The sequence below is a fragment of the Vipera berus genome, assembly GCF_964194415.1.
Source record: "Vipera berus genome assembly, chromosome: 7".
Classification (NCBI taxonomy): domain Eukaryota; kingdom Metazoa; phylum Chordata; class Lepidosauria; order Squamata; family Viperidae; genus Vipera; species Vipera berus.
Genome location: NC_138209.1, coordinates 20,494,066 through 20,515,678, shown reverse-complemented (window position 1 = coordinate 20,515,678; position 21,613 = coordinate 20,494,066). Strand labels below are relative to the sequence as shown.

At 36.9% G+C, this 21,613-nt stretch overlaps 1 protein-coding gene across 1 annotated transcript in view; it reads right to left on the bottom strand.

Moving 5' to 3' along the window:
- BANK1 (B cell scaffold protein with ankyrin repeats 1) overlaps nt 1-21,613 on the bottom strand; it is a 173,810-nt gene that overhangs the window by 101,936 nt on the left and 50,261 nt on the right. Inside the window, 3 exon segments of the mRNA XM_081332237.1 lie at nt 10,298-10,440; nt 12,309-12,447; nt 13,430-13,563. Of these exon segments, the coding sequence (XP_081188363.1) occupies nt 10,298-10,440; nt 12,309-12,447; nt 13,430-13,563 (416 nt within the window).

The following is a 21,613-nucleotide window of genomic DNA, read 5'->3' as shown; positions in this document are numbered from 1 at the left end:
ACTGGAAGGGACCTTGGAGGTCTTTTAGTCCAGCCCCCTGCTCAAGCAGGAGAACCTATACCATCTCAGACAGGTGAATGTCTAATCTCTTCTTAAAATCTCCAATGATATAGTGCCCACAATTTCTGGGGGTAAGCTGTTCCACTGCTTGATTCTCCTCACTGTCAGGAAGTTTCTCCTTAAATCCAGGTTGCTTATCTCTTTGATCAGTTTCCTTCCCTCAGGTGCTTTGGTGAACAACCTGGCCCCCTCTGCCTTGTGGCAGCCCCTCAGATACTGGAACATTTCTATCAGGTCTCCCCTATTTCTTCTTTTCTTTAGACAACCAAACCCAAGTCCTGTAGCTGTTCTTCGTATGTTTTAGTTTCCAGGCCTTTTATCATCTTTGTTGCTCTTCTCTGAAATTTTTCCAAACTCTCAACATCTTTTTTGTGATATGATGACCAAAATTGCCTGCAGTATTCCAGGTGTGGTCTTACTAGGGTTTTATAAAGTGGTACTAATACTTCACGTGAACTTGATTCTATGCCTCTGTTTATACAACCCAGGATTGTATTAGCTTTTTTGGTTACTGCTGCATTCTGCTGGCTTATAGTCAAATGATCGTCCACTAGGACTCCAAGATCCCTTTCACAGTTACTGTTTTTAAGCCAGGTCTCGCCCAATCTGTATTTGTACCTTTGGTTTTTTCCTGCCTAATTGTAAAACTTTGCTTTTCTCCACATTAAAACTCATTTTGTTGGCTAGGGCCCATTGTTCAAGTTTGGATCCTGAGCTTGTCTTCTGGGGTGTTGGCTACTCCTGTCAGTTTGGTGTCATCTGCAAATTTGATGAGTTCCCCTTCAATTCCCTCATCTAAGTAATTGATTAAGCTATTGAAGAGTACTGGGCCTAAAACGGAACCTTGTGCTACCCACTGCTTACTTCTCTCCATGTGGATGTAGTGCCATTGAGGACTACTCGTTGAGTATAGTTTGCAGCCAGCTACAGATCCATCTGGTGGTGATGTTGTCTATTCCACCTTTTCCTAGCTTACCAAGGAGTAGGTTGTGGTCTACTTTGTCAAATGCCTTACTGAACTCTAAGTATACTACGTCCACTGCATTTTCCTGGTCTACTAGTTTAGTCACTTTATCGAAGAATGAGATAAGATTGTTTGGCATGATCTGTTTTTAACAAACTCGTGCTGGCTACTAGTTATGACTTTATTTGCTTCTAGTTGTTTGCAGATCTGTTTTTTAATTATCTTTTCTAGGATCTTCCCAGGTATTGAGGTTAAACTGATTGATCTGTAGTTTCCTGGGTTTGTTTTTCCCCCTTTCTTGAAGATGGCGACCTCAGCCCTTTTCCAATCCTCAAATATTTCCCTGGTGCTCCAGGATTTATGAAAGATGTGGTGCAATGGTTCTGAGATAACATCGCCAGCTCCTTCAGAACTCTGGGATGTAATCTGTTGGGGCCTGGTGATTTATATTCATCAAGGTTGGATAGGTGTTTTCTTACCATTTTCTTGCTTATTTTAATTTTTGTTTTTAGTATGTCTTTTGCAGTGGTTTTTTTGGCATGTTGGGCTATAATTTTTTTTTGTGTGAAGACTGATGCAAAGTATGAGCTAAGCAGCTCTGCTTTCTCCCTGTTGCCTGTAATTTCCTTGCCATCTTCTCTCTTTAGTGGGCCTATAGTTTCTTTGACTTTTTTCTTCTTGTTAATATGTTGGAAGAATTTTTTTTATTGTCTTTGATTTCTGTTGCAAGTCTTTGTTTGTTCTGAGCCTTTGCTTTCCTGACTTCATCTTTGCATGTTCTGGCTGTCCGCTGATAATCGGCCTTAGTTATGTGCCCTTTTTTCCATTTTTGGTATTTGTCCTTTTTGTCTTTCAGTTTGTTAGAGAGGTCTTTGTGCAGCCATGCTGGTTTCTTCTTGGATTTTTTGTTTTTCTTTCTCAGTGTTATTGTGCTTGTCTGGGCTTTTGTGATCGTATTTTTCAGGGTTTCCCACACTTCTTGGGTTATTTTCCCCTTTAGGATTTTCATCCATGGGATCTTTCCTAGGTTCTCTCTGAGTTTGTTAAAGTTGGCTCTTTTGAAGTTTCAGACATTGGTTGGATTGTTTTCTATTGCTTGTGTTTGCATTATATTAAATTCCAGTACAACGTGGTCACTTTCACCCAAGGTTCTGGCAATTTTTATTCCCTCTATCACTTCTTTTCTATTTGTAAGGATTAAGTCCAGTATAGCTTTATGTCTAGTTCCCTCCTCCACCTTTAGGGTGAGAAAGTTGTCAGCTAGGTTAGTTAGGAATCTGTTTGATCTCCCGCTCACTGCAGAGTTTGTCTCCCAGTTGATATCTGAATAGTTGAAGTCTCCCATTACTACTGTGGTATACTTTCTACAAGCATTTATTAACTGGTTGGCAAAGAGTTCATCTATTTCTTCTGATTGGTTGGCTATCCTGTAATATACACCTATGGTAATGTCACTTCTTTTCTCTTTTATGTTGACCCATATACTTTCTGGAGAGAGTTTATCTTTGATCATGTGCATTTCTGCAGATATGTAGTGTTCTCTTACATATGGTGCAACTCCCCCTCCTCTTTTTGTAGACCTGTTTCTTTTAAACAATTTGTATCCAACCATCAGTCCATTCCATTCATGGGTTTTGTCCCACCAGGTTTCTGTTATGCCAACTATGTCATACCCTCCCTTGTGTACTATTGATTCTAGTTTGCCGTTTGTTCCGCAAACTTTGAGCATTGGTATATAAGCATTTAAGACTTTTATACCTGTCCATGGGTGTTTCCTGTATCTCCTGATTGTTGTCTGAGTTTTTCTTTTTTTCATCACTGCCTACCTCATTGTTTGATTTGTTATGTGAATTTCATGGCACCATTTCCTCGTGTCACTATCACCAGACTCTGTGGTGTGTTTTTAATTAATTACACAGTAGGATGTTATTTCTAGTTTTCCCATTGGGAATCAGGTTTATGTGCAGGGCGGAAGTTGAGAAAGTAAAGGTGGTAGCCATAACTGAATGAAATAAAAGACCCATCCCTTTGTCATATGTAAAAGGATGTGGCTTCAGTGGCAAGGTTGTGATTGCTATCTTGTTTGTTTGTTTGTTTTGCCACTTGCGTGCAAATATCTTTGTTGGCAAGTAGCCGGGCAAGTTTTAGATTGGTGGAAGGTACATAATAGAAACCATTAACAGTTGCACTTGGTACCACTAGTCCTCAGAATAAAACTGAAAACTTCTACCATCCTGGGAATAAGATTATAAAATGCAGAAACCTTTTTTTCTGAGGAAGAAAACATTTGAGAAACTGTAAGCCAACATTTCAGGCTACTATTTGCTAGTCCTGCATTGCCTTAAGGCATTGTTTTGGTAACTGCAACTGTGCTCTCTTGACTTTACATTTTATTAGTTGTCAGCTCTCCATCCATCAACAGGGCAATCTATCACCAGGAAGACAAGCAACATGTCGTTCAAGACACATTTTGAGCTTTCACAATGCAAATTGTTTTTCTGTTTTTTGTTCTCCAGCCAATGCTGAGTATTGTTTTTCCTGGGCTTGAAGCACGATTGGAGTTTTGATTCCAGCAAATTGGATGGCCACATCTATGTCTTCATATTCCTGACTAGAGGAAGCAGAAATAAAGCAAAGTAACCACTGTGTAGCTTAATTTCTTTTCTCTAGAGCAGTGTTTCTCTACCTCTGTCAATTTAAAATGCATGGACTTCAACTCCCAGAATTCCCTAGTGGTTGAGGAATTCTGAGAGTTGAAGTCCAAAGGTAAAGGTAAAGGTAAAGGTTCCCCCGCACATGCGTGCTAGTCGTTTCCGACTCTAGGGGCCGGTGCTCATCTCCGTTTCAAAGCCGAAGAGCCAGCGCTTGTCCGAGGACATCTCCGTGGTCATGTGGCCGGCATGACTAGATGCCAAAGGCACACGGAACGCTGTTACCTTCCCACCGTAGTGGTCCCTATTTTTCTACTTGCATTTTTACATGCTTTCGAACTGCTAGGTTGGCAGAAGCTGGGACAAGTAACAGGCGTCTAGATAGCATAGATGCTACTCTCTCACTGAGAGACTGAGCCACCAAACTGGCTGTATTTAGAATAGCTTGGAGATGATAAGTCAGCTTTTCAAATGTTTCCTTCCTCAGAAAAAGGTTTTTGCATTTTATAATCTTATTCCCAGGATGGTAGAAGTTTTGAGTTTTATTCTGAGCACTTAGTGGTACCAAGTGCAACTGTTAAGGGTTGCACTTGGTTCAGAAGTTTTGAATCTAATCTAGTAGGACACCCCATTCTCTTATGCGTGTTTGTGTGGTTCTCCTCTTTCCCCTTCCTAGCTGATTGTTGCTATTAGTTCCTTTTAGTTGTGATAGTCTATCATTTCTGGTTTGCAAGATTTTGTGCCTTTCAGCTTATTTACAGTTTTCCTTTTCATACTTTCTCAGAAGCACATTCATATGGGACTTAGTCACAGAATGAAGGGGTTTTTAAAACATACAGATATTCACCTGAGCAATATGAGTAATTTCAAAAACTGAAATGAATAATCAGTAAGACATGTTTAAACACTGTTGTGGCAAAATATAAGAGATTGAACTACTAGAATAGGAGATCTTTATTCTGAATCTTCTGAATCACAAACTCCCTGGAAAATTTTAGGTGTGCATTCTCTTGCAGCTTCAGTAATTCACCCAGGACTATTGGGAAATACAACATGGAAAAGTTTTCATATACACTGTGTGATATAACAAAATGGGATCTGCTTTGTATGAATGTAATTTTCCAGTGTTTGCTTCCAATACCCCAAGCACTCCTCAGCTCAGAGGTATGCATGTTTTGTGAAATTGCATAAAAATATCTATATATTCAGTAGACAGTTGAATAAGTGAAACATATCAGTTGTCAGTGGAGGCCCCATTTTGTAGCCCTTTTATAAGATGGCAATTCCAGATGATCAGACTTTCTGTTTCTCAATTTTCTGAATCTAATATAAAACATACTTCTAGACTGAACTGGGTTGTTTTGAGTATTTTCAGATTTTTGGAGACATCAAATGTTGTCTCTTTACATGGCTATAACAGTACTGACATACCGGTATACTGAAATTAATTGCAATTCAGGCCTGCAGTTACTATGTGGTCATGGACAAAACTGATCTATGTGGTCTCTAAGAGTTGGCACTGATTTAATAGCATATAATCAATCAACCAATTAATTAAACAGTTACTATGTGGTCTGATGAAAAAGATGTCCATCTTCCTCAAATATCAGAATTATTCCATTATCAGATTATTTCTCAGATGAAGGAACATCCCATTTGAGTGCCTTGCTTGTACACATCTTTTCTGTTTCCATAGCACACACCTTTACTTTTCTAGTTCTGGGTAAAAATAGCTTTATTTTGGCTTCTAGAATGTTAACAGTTTAATGGTTCCTGTGATTTTATTGTTATTCATAAAATGTTGTTATTTGCTGCCTTTTTATTTTTATATCACTTACATTTCAGTGTTCTGATATAACAACACACAATCTCTCATAAAAACAAGCTAGTGATATTATGATAAATAAATAATACTAATTAGCTAATTGGTCTCACTGGAAATTTCTGAGAGCTTTTGTATTTATTCAGAAAATTATAACCTACTTTTGACTTTACACCAGAGAGGTCTACAAGAACATAAAAAGAATATACTATAAAATCTTACATTTAGCAAAAATGCAGAAGCATTTTTTATTTTAAAATCTTATAATTTCTCCTCACATTTGGGGGAAAAACCCTTTGAAAGTCAATAATATTTTGGACATTACTTTATACCCTGAACAAACATAAGTAATTCTTACTTGACTAAGCTCAGTTGGTTGTATTCCATGTGCCAAGGAAACTTAGTAACACATTTTTCCAGAATAATTGGGTTTGGTCTTCTTATGTAGATTTAATTATGTTAAGTTAGATCATTTTGGAATTTGTCTTTAATTATCATAGAAGGTGAGCCATATATATGTTTTATTTTTTTCCTTAAAAATAATATATTATGAAGGAGAAAAATAAAGTGGAAATCTAAAACTGTAAGGTTTGGCCTTACTATGTAGATTTAATTTGTAAGCTAGATAATTTTGGAATTTGTCTTTAATTATCAAAGACAGTGAGCCATTTATATGTTTGTTTCCCTTAAAAATATAATATATTCTGAAGGAAAATAATAAAGTGGGAATCTAAAACTGTATAAGCACACATTTGAATATATTTTTAAAAAAATGTAAAGAAAGAATTCCTGGTTGTTATTTGAAAATTCTTTTGAGTAAGAGGACTTTGACAATATGGACCTCATTTAGAACCAGTTATAAACCAAGTTGTACTAAGGCAGTCAGTTCAGACACAGGAAATGATTATTTCCAAGCTCCTTGAAGCTGGGTTACAAGTGACTATGCTAAGCTCCACAATGTGTCTAAGTCACATGGGTTATGATTTAAACTTACAAAAATATTTGAAGAAAATTTGGTATGAGTTCTAGGATAGCTACAGTAGGTAGCTAGCTAGAAGATGCCAGGTCAGATTTATTTTCTAGTCTGCTATAATTGACAGTATATCCAGGAGATGCCCATGTTTGTTAACTGGAAATTTACAGTTGAATTTGGGATCTTCTGCATGAAAACTGTGTAACAATCTGCATCAAGTTGTGATTTGCCAACCTCATTAATTAGTAGACTTTTAACCTCAAAGTTTTCCTAAAATGTACAGAAAGTACAAATGTGATGATGGTGATAATTGTAATGTCCTCAATAATTAGTTGATGAGATGAGAAAAGTGTGAATGTTCCACTTTGCTTTTGCTTTATAACTGTGCTGTTGAACAGACTCTTTGTATTCTTAAAAATTTATTTGGAAGGAATTTACTTCTGTTTTTAAACAACTGCTAATAATGTAATGCATCATTTTTTTATTAATACTTTGTTATGAGCAGAATGCCTTAGGCTATAGACATGGTAGATTTGTCACAGGAAAATGAGGCTGTCTGAATTATAAACACAGCTATTATTTTTGTTCTTGCATTGCAATTACAATATAGACATGTCAAGTGCCCTCAGACTGGCCATTGCAGTAAAAATGATATTTCAATTTCTTTACTTTTCTGAAACAGATTTCCCTTTTTATTATATGGAGGAAAACAGGAAGCCTTTGTACTACAGGTTTTGTCCTCTTGTGTTGGATTTCTAAAAGATAGAATGGACATTTGCAGGGAAATAATGTGAACTGTTCTGAGATTGAATGGCTATATATGACTAACACGTGTCAATCATGTTAGTTTAAAAACTCTATTGATTCATCTAATTTCATTACTTGTTTATTATTGATTTCATTTACGGATTCTTGAACAACAGATCTGCTTGCTAGGAATGGACTTACAGATGTGATAACATATAGGTATAAATAATCTATGGCTGTGAAAGTTGGACCATAAGAAAGGCTGAGCACCAAAGAATTGAAGCCTTTGAACTATGGTGCTGGAGAAGACTCCTGCGAGCCCCTTGGACTGCAAGGCGATCAAACTGGTCAGTCCTAGAGGAGATCAACCCTGACTGCTCTTTAGAAGGCCAAATCATGAAGTTGAAACTCAAATACTTTGGCCACCTAATGAGAAGGAAGGACTCACTGGAGAAGAGCCTAATGCTGGGAAAGATTGAGGGCAAGAGAAGAAGAGAATGACAGAGAATGAGGTGGCTAGATGGAGTCACTGAAGCAGTCGGCGTGAGCTTAAATGGACTCCAGAAGATGGTAGAAGACAGGAAGGCCTGGAGGAACATTGTCCATGGGGTCACGATGGGTTGGACATTACTTCGCAGCTAACAACAAAATAAATAATCTGATTCCGTCTTCTTATTCATTTACAGAGAGTAATTCAAAAGATGTTGCAGAATCTGGTTAGCTTCTGAAATCTGTACAGGTAGTCCTCATAGCTGTCTCTTGTAAACAAGATGCTCATAAAGAGATCTGTTTACTCTGTTGAATACAGACTTTGAAATCTGCACCTACCGGTATGTTCTCTTTCTCTCTCTCTCTCTCTTTCTGAGTGTGTGTGTGTGTGTGTGTGTGTGTGTGTATAATTTGTGCAAGGAAATCTAGTAGCATTAAATAATTGTAAAGTATACTTGAAGTATTTATTTTAATAAGCTGATACTTATTAATTGGTTATTTATTTAATTAATAAGCAAAACTAGGAACATCATAACATGCCTAATATATCTCACCAATAGCAAGAAACAAGTTTCCGAACTGGTCAGTCCAAGGGTGAAATAAAGGAATGTGATGATATAATTTTTCCATTATGACATGAGGAAAAGAAATGAAGCGTCTCTGACATTCATAAATCCTATGGGCACCAAGCTATGACAATATTGATTCTTTCTAAATCATATAGCAAAAATCTTATGGCAAAGGATTAACAAGATCAAAGTGGACAGTCATAAAAAAGAAATTCTAAAAAGAAACTATAATTTTAAAACTGAATAATATAACAAGAGACCTACTGAATTAGACAAAGACCTGTCTAGCCAAGGTTCTGACTCTAACAGAAAGCTCATGGACATGAGAACAAGACTCTTGCTTTTGTTTTTAAAACAAATTTATCCTTCCTGAATGTGTCTAATCTTCCTTCTAAACAGGTAAATAGATGGCAATTGCCATTTTAATGGTAGCACTTTGCGCTGTATAAAGAAACTTACTTGTTCTTAGTCCCAATTTCCAAATCCTAAGACACTTGACCAAATTGCCCTCTATGTTGTAACTCTTTGTTTGCAAGGCTTTTGCTTTCATTTCCTGATTTTTGCATATTGGGTTACCCTTTTCCCCCCTAATTTCCAAATAAACAAATAGAAAACTATAAATTATTATAGTAACAGATTTGAATAAAGCAGGATTCGAGTGTGCTTGTCTTCTATGTTTCCATGTGTCTCTTTGTGATGGATTGAGGATTGAACTCACTTGCACCCCCTACCGTGTACTATATAGGGGTGCACACCAGTCCCTATTGCTATGTTTTGGGTTTTTCCCCTCCTGTTTTAGTCAGTAGATTGCCTACTGAAGCCTTTATACAACTCCTCTCTTCTTCCTACTTCTTTTTTTCTTATATTTCCTTATATTTCTTTTCTAGTTTCCTGGTTGGCCATTTTTAGTAAAAAGGCCACAAGATGTTACTCACCTGTATCACTCAATATTCTTACAGAATGTAATCAATATTTGGAATGTCACCCATTGCCTATTCCTGCATTAAAATATTGGCCATGTATTTTAGATCAATTTTTTTCATTGCTCCTTTGTCTTGGGCATAGAAATTTTACAAATGTTGAGTAGTGGTGAAAAATTATACTGGTGACTTGACACTGCTGAGTTGGAATGATTAAATGACATAGTAGCTTTAGAGCAGGGGTGTCAAACTTGCAACGTCACGTGATGTGTCGTGACGTATCGTGACTTTTTTTGTCATTGCTGGCAATGGGGTGGGCGCGGTTTCGCTATGATGCATCCAGCCCTCGGGCCGGCAGTTTGACATCCCTGCTTTAGAGTAACACAGTTTCTTATAGTCCATATTCCACATCTCTAGTATGACTCTATTCTCACTATTACCCAATCAATGTAAATCATTTTACAAGGCAATACAGTAGCCTTCAACTTATGACCAAAATTTCTGTTGCTAAGAGAATTTTGCCCCATTTTATGACCTTTTTTGCCAATGTTGTTAAGTGAATCTCTGCAGTTGTTAAGTTAGTAACACAGTTGTTAAGTGAATCTGGCTTCCCCATTGACTTCTCAGAAGGTCTCAAAATGACCCCAGGACATTGCAAATATGAGCCATAAATATGAGCCAGTTGTCAAGCATTTTGCCAGTTGTCAATTGAATTTTGATCACGTGACCATGGGGATGCTGGAATAGTTGTATGTGTGAAAAACATACAGTCACTTTTTTCACTGCTATCGTAATTTTGAATGGTCACTAAATGAACTGCTGTAAGTCAAGGACTACCTCTATACATTTCTACTTCATATTTGCACAGCTCTGAAATACTAACCTTCTGGTATTGATATTCTAACATGCTAATACCCAACATTTGGGGAAAATCTACTGCTTAATATTACGTATTTCATTAGACATTATAAATAAAAAGGAAATGTTTCGATAGGAAAAAAACTCGAACTATCAACCCTTCTCATTTTATGTACTCCATTAAGTTAGATGATAGTTTATTAACTTTTTTTTTAATCAACAGTTAATGTAGAGAACAGCTTACCTGACAGGCAAATGCAATTGGATCAGCCACTTTCTGAAGCATCTGCTCAAGCTCTCCAACTGTTGAATAGTATTCAATCTGCACTGTGGCTTTAATGTCTCCTCCACAGTAGATATTTACATTTACAAAGCCAGCAGGAAAATCTTACAAAAACAGAACATTTTAAAAGTTCAGTGGAAAAAATGAAGAAAAAGAAACAGAATTATTGCCAAAACCTTTCCACACTGATTTAGCATTCAGAATGCTTCTATGCTATCTATTCCAGATTGAGAAGTCAACAATTCACAGGGGAGACAAATGTGCAAAGAAGCAGTGAGCAATGGAAGAAGAGAATCAGTAGCAGTGGAAAGCAAGAAGGCAGAATTAAAATATATTTGGAGGCTAGAGAACAAAGGAAAACAAAGAAAGCTTTAAAATGTGCAGCATACTTGGAAATATTTACGGACATTCCTGAGTGCTTCAGGGTGGAGAAGAATTTCCAGCTGCACACTTGATAATCTATGTATTAATTCTTGTAATGAAAAATGTGATAAGCTAAACTTGCTGGTTTTGTGCTCAGCCCCTGAATGTCTACACCACAATTCTATCTTGATGACTCTTTTTTTTTGTGCCTTCTAGTCAGATTTTGATTCCTGACAACTGCTCCAACTAGTCCCTGAAGTTTTCTTGGTAATATTTCTGAAGTGATTTGCCATTGCCTGATTCTTAGAGCTGAGACAAAGAGTGGCTGGCCCAAGGTCACCCAGTTGGCTTTGTGCTCAGAACTCAGTTTCCTTTTTCTAACCTGTTGCCTTAACTCCTCTACCAAGTAGGCTCTCTTAGTAGCACCAAGAAAAACATCTTTAAAAAGCAGTTGAGAGAAAATGGTTTTCAGCAGGAATGTTTTCAACTTTGGCAGTACTTAATATTTTTGAAGGAGCTTAGGTAAAGGTAAAGGTAAAGGTTCCCCCGCACATGTGTGCTAGTCGTTTCCGACTCTAGGGGCTGGTGCTCATCTCCGTTTCAAAGCCGAAGAGCCAGCGCTTGTCCGAGGATGTCTCCGTGGTCATGTGGCCGGCATGACTAGACACCAAAGGCGCACGGAATGCTGTTACCTTCCCACCGTAGTGGTCCCTATTTTTCTACTTGCATTTTTACGTGCTTTCGAACTGCTAGGTTGGCAGAAGCTGGGACGAGTAACAGGCGCTCACTCTGTTACGCGGCACTCGGGATTCGACCCGCCAAACTGCCGACCTTCTGATCGACAAGCTCAGCGTCCTAACCCACTGAGCCACCGCGTCCCTTTGAAGGAGCTTAGTGCTGCAAAATGGCTATGACAATATCCAACATACAGGCAATTTTAGATTTGGAGAAAATTCTTTTTTTTAAATTATAATATTCACAATGTTAGGGCTTATTTTTCATATGCTTCCCATCTCGTAATAAAGATGTGATGTCAATTTTTTAGCAATGGTCAGAGACACGTGCAAGAGCCACAAAAAGTTTCACTTGCTACATTGGGCAATCCTTTGTTCAACTAAGCTGAAACTACTGATTTAATAAACATTACTTAATGTTACAATAAAAAAGGATGACTAGATGGTTGAGATAGACTATAAAACACCAAAATATGGCCAAAGATATTAGCACAAATAAATGACAAAAGAATTTGAAAAACTCCCCACATGAAGCAAGACAATATCTTCATAAATGTCATGCAGTGATAATAATATGTGCTACAGATTTATGCTGGGTTATTCTAAATAATATGTGCAGCAGGAACTGATTAAGGCTAGCAAACTATGACTAATGAATGACATTTTAAAGACTGTCAACTGCCACTTTATCATGAATAAACAACCAAATGTCTCCAGTTTTTAATAAGTCAAAAACTTTTATGATCTGATTTAATAAAGTAGAATTTGAAATCCAAAGCTCATACATAAAAAGCAGTATTGAATTATAATGGGAAACACCGTATAGCACTCCATTATGTTACTTTTATTTTTCCTGAACTAGTACCAACTCTTACCTAGAGCTTTGATGAATCTGACTTTCTGATTCCAAAAATCTGGCTCAATCCTGATCCATTCATTTTCTGTTATAAATTCAATGATTACTAAATCTTCAGGGACATCATCTCTTAAAATAATGAACATCTCTCCAGGGTACTGCAAAGTATGAGTTATATCCAATTATTCCTTTGGGTCAATAAATCAAACCTATACAATGTGAATTACATATTTTCATGGAAGTTGTTTGAAACATTAGCAGAAGAATGTGTGTTATCCAGCTACATATTTTTTATAAAGCAATTATTTGGCCTGCATGAGAACATGGATTATTTCAACAAATCATTTGCTCTTTGTAGTAGGATGCACCCTTGAAATGATTTTAGGGCAATAGTGAACTCAGACTGTAGGACTTTGTCAGGGTCAGATCACTTCCTTTGGAGACGTAGATTTCTAGATGGCTATCTTATTCTTTTCCTCCCTTTTTTTCAGTAAATGGAATAGACATTGTGGCCTCTTAAAGACTAATAACTGTTGTAACAACTTTCAACATCCTTTTCTGGGTACAGAGATAATGCAAACATGTCTTTTGCTTTGCTATTGTACCATGAGTTTTAGGGCTAAAATGAGTGCAGTAACAAACTTGTAGACTTACTGATTTTGACAGGACCTCTCAAAGACAGGATCTCTTAAGAAGCAATGGATGCAAACTAAGGATATCAATGAGAGACGCAGCCTAGAACTAAGGAGAAATTTCCTGACAGTGAGAAAAATGAATCAATGGAACAACTTGCTTCCAGAAGTTGTGGCTGCTTCAACACTGGAGGTTTTTAAGATGAGATTGGACAACCATTTGTCTGAAACGGTATATAGGGCTTCCTGCCTGAGCAGAACTAGAAGACCTCTAAGGCCCCTTTTAATTCTGTTATTCTCAAAACATTTAAACCCAAACTCATTATCATGACTGTTTAGCAGAGATTAAGTTGTAAAAAGTGAATCTTGCTCCTTTTTCCTAAGCTGAAGTCTAAACCCACCACCCAGCATAACTTTGAGGAGGTTTATTTATTTTTGTGCACTTTTCTTTTAAATGGAATAAAAAGAATGCACTTGGGGGGATTGCATTTTCTTTAATACAGCTTACCTCGCATGGTATCCTTTTTGGCAACACTAACACCTCTGGCCTTCCCACCGTCTCCGTCACCTCCTCACTTTCCACACTTCCATTATTTATCCTCAAGCTCCTTTTTAGGTCCGAAGATAAGGGATCATGTGCACCTGCCAAACATATTATTTTAAGTCATAGAGGATTTGGGTTAATGATTGCCAAAGTTATCTCCCACCAGCTGAAGCATTCCTTACTTGTGAAATTCCATATTAACTGGTGGTCTTTGAGCAGAAATATTTGTTTCTGTGCTACACTTTGTCTTTGATTTATAATTAGGCATTTGTCATACTGTAAATGCCTCTTTTTCTGTTGACATGGTAGTGGTCTTTTGTGCAGGCATCAAAATAAAATTGGTAAAAAAAGTCCCAGGGGATTGCAAAATCCTGAGTGTTAGTGTCCTCACTAGAAATGTATAATTGGATTTAAGTGCCAACCAAAAAAGAGGGAACCTACAATCTAAATGCATCTTTTGAAGTTCAAATCAGGTGGTAGTTGAGTTGCAACCTATTATGATTAAACAACAATGAGTTTAATTTCAAGATATCCTTTTGCATGATAGTAAACACAGAATTTACTTCGTAAAGTCATTGATCAGCTATACCTCTAATGGCTTTCCAGAGATATTAAAACATTTCTCTACAAAACTCTCCAAGTTTATGTTCCAGATGTCAGGTTTGGAATCAAATGGATCATTTAGCCAGAGCATTATGAAGTAATGTTCAAATAAAAAAAATATATCTGTTGAGAAATTCAACATATCTAAATTCCTCCATAGCAAACATCAGTTTTAGATTCAAGTTATTGTGATTACATTTTCAAGCAAAGCTTGTACTTGGGCCAAAATATCTTTTAAAACAAAATAAATAAATAAAAATGGTAGCTAAGCAAAAGATCAGTAAAGATTATTTGGGCCTCCTCATACTTACAGAGCACTATAAAGTAATAAAATTCCATCAGATAATCCACATATTATTTACTATAAACAGGCTCATAAATCCCTATCAGCATAATCAGTATGCCATCACTGAGTCTTTTTCATCATCCCTAGATATGAGCAAATCAATTGCTTTCACATCTGTCTTTTCCTTTTATTTCCCCAAAGAGTTCCAATATCATATTGTTTTTCATTTTCAACTTGCACACTAACCTTTTCCTTTTCTCCAGCCCTTGCACAATTCACATTAGTCAATCAATCCATATTGATTGCTGGCTCTGGAGCATTCCCCATCTGTCTTTGCTTTATTGGATATACTGTTTACTTTCTTACCCTTTGTCTTGTCAGGAGTTTGCCCTGTTCTCTTCAACATGGCCCTTTCATTTTTTTCATTCAAGAGCTCTACTTCCTCTCCAGTCAGCTTTCATGATCAATCTATTAAATTGATAATATGGAACCCTTCTTTTTAAAAGTCTTATTTTAACAGCCACAGTCTTCTCTTCCTATCTCAAATCAATGATTTTCCACAAGGTTTCCTTCATCCTATCTCACAGGTTGGCCCTGGTTAGCGCTTAGGTGAGGGCTACCTTGCAAGGTTAAACTATAGGCTAGTTGAAAAGTTGAAAACATCCCAGGAGAAGACAATGGCAAGAGCCAGTTTAGTCTTGAGCCTTGGTGGAGCAGTGGGCTAATGCCTCCTTAAGTAACACCAGCTGCCTGCAATTAGTGCAGGTTCGCATCCCACCAGGCTCAAGGTTGACTCAGCCTTCCATCCTTCCGAGGTAGGTAAAATGAGGACCCAGATTGTTGGGGGCAATTAAGCTGACTTTGTAATAATGCCGCTTGTGGTGTGTGTGAAAGCCCTAATAAGCAGGCATATACATAGAATGAAGGCTACTGCTAAGTTTGTAAAGCCGCCCTGAGTCTTCGGAGAAGGGCGGGATATAAATGGAATTAAAATAAAAAAAATAAAAAATAGTCTAGAAGTTAAAGCACCAGATTAGAAACTAGGAGAATGTGAATTCTAGTCCCACCTTATAAGCATGAAAGCCAGCTGGGTAACTTTGGGTCACTCATTCTCTCACACAGAGTCGTTGTTATGGAGAAAATAGGAGGGGGGAAAGAGTATTAGGTATGTTCACTACCTTATTTATAAAAGTAACAAAGGCAGAATAAATAATAATAATAACACCCCAGGCTTAACAACTGTCGATAAGAAAGACAAAAAAAGTCTGGATAGTGGATGTGGCAATGCCTGGAGATAGCAGAATAGAAAAGAAAGAACTGAAAAAAGATAACAAAATACAAAGACCTTCCAATAAAAATAGAACGACTCTGGCAAAAGAAAGCAAAGGTAGTACCAATAGTAATACCATGTTTCCCCGAAAATAAGACCCGGTATTTTTTTTTTTTGCCTCTAAGCTCTTATTCTGGGGGCGGGGGGGGGGTTTCTTTCCCACAGTCTCACTTTGAGGCAGCGGCACCAACAGTTTCACCCAGCTGGCCCACTTCTTCTGCAGCCAAAGGAAATGCCTCTGCAGTTGAGAATGGAGCTCCGGATCGCTGTGTGTGGTGCCCCTCCCCCCATCTGCATTTCACCATCAGAGGCCTTCTGCAAAGAAGAAGAAGTGGGCCAGTGAGGTGAGGCAGGTGTTGATTCATGGGAGGCCTGGCTGCAATGGTAAGCAGGTGCAAGGCACGTGGGGCAGCTCGACCCCCCCACCCTAGCTTGATTTTTAGACTTGCGCCTTGCCCCAAAATTAGGGCTTATTTTTGAGATTGGGTTTACGTTAGGCCCACCCCCAAAAATCAAGCTAGGATTATTTTAGGGGTAGGTCTTACTTTCAGGTAAACACAGTAGGTGCCTTGGAAGCAATCCCAAAAACTGGCATTGACGATTTCACCCTCAGTCAATTGCAAAAGGCAACTTTACTTGGAACAGCTTACATCCTGTGACGATATTTGTAACACCATCAAACATCCACATCGACCTATCCCAGATCCTTAGGAAGGACTAGATTGGTGGACAAAAACGCTAAATCCAGTGTGAACATCTGGCTGACTGTGCAATGAACCATAATAAAAAACACTTCCATATCATGCCACAAAAGCTGCAAAAGATGCATTTATGTAAGTCACCAATGTCAGTTGGGAGGTGACTTGGGTTTGTTCATATTATTTCATAAATAAATAGCTAATCCAAATCTCAGACTCCACCTCCAACTTCATAAGACTTGCTATTGATTAATTAATTGATTGATTGATTGATTGATTCATTCATTCATTTATATCATGCCTTTATTATTTTGACAAATAACTCAAGGTGGCAAACATATCCAACATCTTCCTCCTCGTATTTCCCCCACAACAACCTTGTGAGGTGGGTCGGACTGAAAGAGAGTGATGTCCTATGCCTTGGTCAAGCATGATGTTTCACATATGAAGCAGAAGGAATGGAAGGGTGTTTTTTATATAGTCTAGGAGGGATTGAATAGATTGTAGCAAAGTAGAATGTAGCAAAAACTCTGAAACTGGAGCAGAAACTTAACAGCAGATGTAGAAGACTAAGCTAGAATCTTTCTCCCTGATAATTTAATAATTTAATCTTTTAAGTGTATATAGATGGAACTGAAACCTCTGTTGCTTTCTAATACTCTCAATTATTTGCTAATACTCTATTTGGTCTAAGTATTAAGCTGTTAAGTAGGAAGCTCCCACTTAAAAGCTACAGCAAATATTTACTGTATAGATATTACTATCATAAAATTATACTTTTAGAAAAGCAGCTGTGATATCCTCTGAAACCAGCAGCAGGTAAACCAAGACAGGTAGCACAAATACTTTACCAAAACATTTTTGCAAACTTGCATTATCAATATTTGGAAAAATAGGTGACATTTTTAGGTGAACAGCCCTAAAAAATCATATCCTTGAAAAGCCTACCAGTTAGAGGAATCCACTGGGAAAGAATCAGAAAAACCAAGATGGCACATCTAACTATATGGTTGAAGGTCACCATATAAAAAGTGGCATGAGTCTCACGTGTGTGTGCATGTGTGTGTGTGTGTATTTATATGTGTGTGTAGATAGACATAGATACAGATGATATAGACGTAGATGGTATAGGTAGATTTGGATTTAGATGTAGATGTATACAAACAAGTCATCCTGTTAGGTACCAGTTCATTAATACATTACCCACCTTTTAAAGTAAGTAGTTTTAGAGTTGGATATATTTAATAATTCATATTGAACAAAGGCATGGGGGATACAATAATGCATACAAGTTAGTAGAAAAATAATTTACCTCTAATCTTGTAAATTGAGAAAGTCTGCGTTGAATGGCATGTTTCTCTTGGGTTATGTAAAGAAATCTCCAGAGCATTAGCAGCTCCGTTATAGTATATGAACACAGAGGCTGTCCACCACTAGATGGAGTAGCAGACATTTTATTGCAAGAAGAATGGTCCCATTTATTCTCACCAGCCCCGCGTCAAATTTCTTTATAAAGAGCTAGTTTTCTTAGCAGGATTAGTAAAAATCAGAAGAAGCTCACATGCCAGGCAAAAAGAATATAGAGAACTAAAACACTATCATTTCTGTTCACTTGCAGGAGACAAAAACTCAGTTATTAGTCTATTCTTTCCCATAGCCCAAGGAAGAATGTGTGGGTGGTAGAAATGTAAGTGGATAAACACAGGCACGTGTCCCATACTGTTCCATATTCAGAAAACATTCGTGATCAGCATTTTCATCCTGATATGAAGCAAATGAAAGGAATACAAATGCATTAAAACCTTCTTTGTCCTGTATTACTTATACTGAAGAACTTTAGATACCAGATCTGAGAATCTTTGGTAGCTGGGAGACCATACCTTTTTAGTTATCTATATCTATATCTATATCTATATCTATATCATCTATATCTATATCTATATCTATATCTATATCTATATCTATATCTATATCTGTATCTCTGTATCTGTATCTGTATCTGTATCTGTATCTGTATCTGTATCTGTATCTGTATCTGTATCTGTATCTGTCTGTCTGTCTGTCTGTCTGGATGTTTGGATGTATATAGATATATAGATACAGATAGATAATATATAAATATATAAATATCTACTTCTCTGTATATTATTTCTATCTATCTGTCTGTCTGTCTGTCTGTCTGTCTGTCTGTCTGTCTATAGTGATTCTTCTATTATAAATAATTTAACATTTTTACCTGAAATAAGACTATTGGTTTGAAGAAAACTACAATTTCATTAAGATGTGAAAATAAAAAGCAGGAAACTGCTTGGTTCTGATACCAAAACTGTATTTCTCTCTGCATGGAGAAAGCACGTATATTTGAGCTCTGAAATATGATACCTAGTAAATGTTTCGTCTTAACATTTTCTAATGCATATGCCTGCTTGGACAAATTTTCTCCTTTGCTGATATGGGTGATTTAGCATCTGGCATAATAATATCATTCCATTTCATATTGTGCCAGTCTACCCATGAAATACAAAAACAAAAAAGTTGGAGAATTGGGAAAACTTGAAAGCCACATTGCTCCCAAACTCTCCTCCTTGCTTTCTACTGTAACGGTCAGCAGCTACCCAAAGAATTTGAGGTTCCAAGAGGGCAAATAAGGAGACTCAAGCGGAGGCTTCGAAGTCAAACAGAACTTTATTTGGCCAAGTGAAGTTGCTGGGTGGAACCTGTCTGAAACACTGGCAGCTGGGTTCAGAAGTGCCACACAGTGGTCTGTTAGGCACTTCTATTTATATACAGATAACAACCAATCACAAGGTGACACTTGTTGGCACACAGAATATTACCCAATCATCTTTCATTACTTTCCCGCTCTTTCCCCTGTCTCTGGGTCTGTGTACGTGGTCTTCCTGCCTTCACAAAATGGCGTCCCTAGTGCAAGTACAGTGTATAGAAGCAAAAATGACGGTCATTAGGCTAATAACAAGAATACCTTTTTGTACAATCCCTATACTACAAATGAGACCTGCACAAGTGAAGGCTGGTAAGAATGGGGAACAAATTCATTTAGCTATCATTTACCTAATGTTGCATTTTCAAACCAAATTTCATTAGTTTCATTGAGCACTATTCTTTGGGAAAAAAGTAGACAGGCTATAAGCAAATAATTACATAAACCTAACAATGATTCTCAACAGACTTTTTAAAGTATATGCAACTTAATGTGCATGCATGGTTCTATGAATTCTAAGGCAAAAAACCGTAAACTTGAATGTTTCTGTAAAAAACCTTTCTTAAAACATTTTTGGACATTTTAGATATTATTTAGACATTATTAGATAGTGTGGGATGTACAGTAGATTTGCTTCTACAATTAAAATGTAATTTCATTTACTTAAATCTATTTTCCTATATTTTAGTACATTGCTTGTTATCATATATTCAGTGAAACAGGTAACATTGCTTTCCATTGTCTTTCTGGCATTTGTTCAATATTTGAAAATTGCCAGCAAAAATATATCCATTTATCTTCTTTCTCTAAACATACATTTTGAAAGCTTTTCCACACATGCTGTGCTTTATAGAGACACTGTTTTGAGTTAAAAGTTTATTTATGTGGAAGGATATTAAATCAATGAGATTTACTTTGATTTAAGAATATTCAAGACAGTGGTAGAAAATATTGTTGGATGCTTACCTGGAATTCCTTCTGACTGCTTAGCTTTCTTCAAGTAAATTACAAACCTTTAAAAGTAACTTTTGTTGCAAACTTGAGCAACTTAATAGTGATTTTCTGTGTTTTTAAAATAATACTGTCCCTAAGATAAATCTGGCTTTTATGCTGTTGTATTGCATGTTTGGTTGACAGGTTTGGCTGATCTTGAAAAGTTAAACAAGGTCAGACTTGATTAATTTTCTTTATGGGAGTCTACCAGGAAATCCTTGGGCTATAATCTAGACTGCCACGTTGAAAAAAAAATATTGTAAAAATGCAGTTGCAATCTTCTTCCCTATTGTTATGAAGTAAATTCTGTAGATAAATTCATATAATTATCAGGACCTAAATCTCATTCCCAAAATATACAGCTATTATCAATTATAACTGTTTTTTAAGAGCATCCTAATTATAGAATGGCCAACACAGATGCAACTTAAATTGTAAACACCTTTTTGCATTCTTTATCTCCCTCCTTCCCTCCCTTCCCTGATTCTAAATCCTTCCTTCCATCCAGCAATGATTGAACTTTATCTTGATTTACTGCTATACAGAAAATAATAGTATCTATCTTTGAATATCTGGCAGGTTTTCATCTTTTCCAAGTTTTCAAGACTGCAAGTTCCACTGTCTATAAGCACAGCATTAAGTAGTTTCCTTGTTTGATGTTCTGAAAATTTGCTTATAAATCAAGGTTTCAAACAGAAAAATAAAGTTTGTTCAGGAAAACAAAGTTAGCCAAACAGTATCTTAGTATTCTTTCACCAGTTTATTTATTTGTTTGTTTGATATCTGTAGTTGCCCATGTCAGTGTTGCCAATGGTTAAATAAAAATTTAAACTGTCAGAATGTTAGACAAGTCTAGCTTTTTATTTTTTAATGTTATTTTTATTTAAAAAACAACATAAGCTAGCTGCGAGTCCTTCTTTATCCTGTCTGTATAAAAGGAACAATCCTATATAAAACTCGTTGATGTGGCAAGATAAGTGTCAGTCAAAATCCATATTGCTTCTGAGGGTAAGTCATGATTCTCTTTACAGTTTACAGATCATTGTGAACAGTCTGCAGACCATTGGTCCAAAATATTTTTCTCATTGTGACAGGAACATGGTAGCACATGGTAGGAACATGGTAGCACATGCCCACACATGTGCACATAGTCTGTGAACAGACATTTTGGCTGGGCTCCCACAGCATGGTAATCTAAAGTGGGGTTGGCTAGTTTTGTACAAACACAGAAAAAATTCTGTCTGAAAAAAAGGCAGTTGGGCCAGTAAGCCATGTCTTACATTACAGAAGCTAACTGAACTAACTCATGAATCTTGTTTCCGTACTGATGCATTGGAGGAGGCAGACTATAATTACATTAAACTATTTTCCAATGCTTTGTTGTGCTCTTTAAGCATAAGCTAGCTGGGAGTCCTGCTTTATCCTGCCTGTATAAAAGGGACAATCCTGTATAAAATTGGTTGATGAGGCAAGACTCAGATGATTGTCGGTCAAAATCCATACAGCTTTTGAGGGT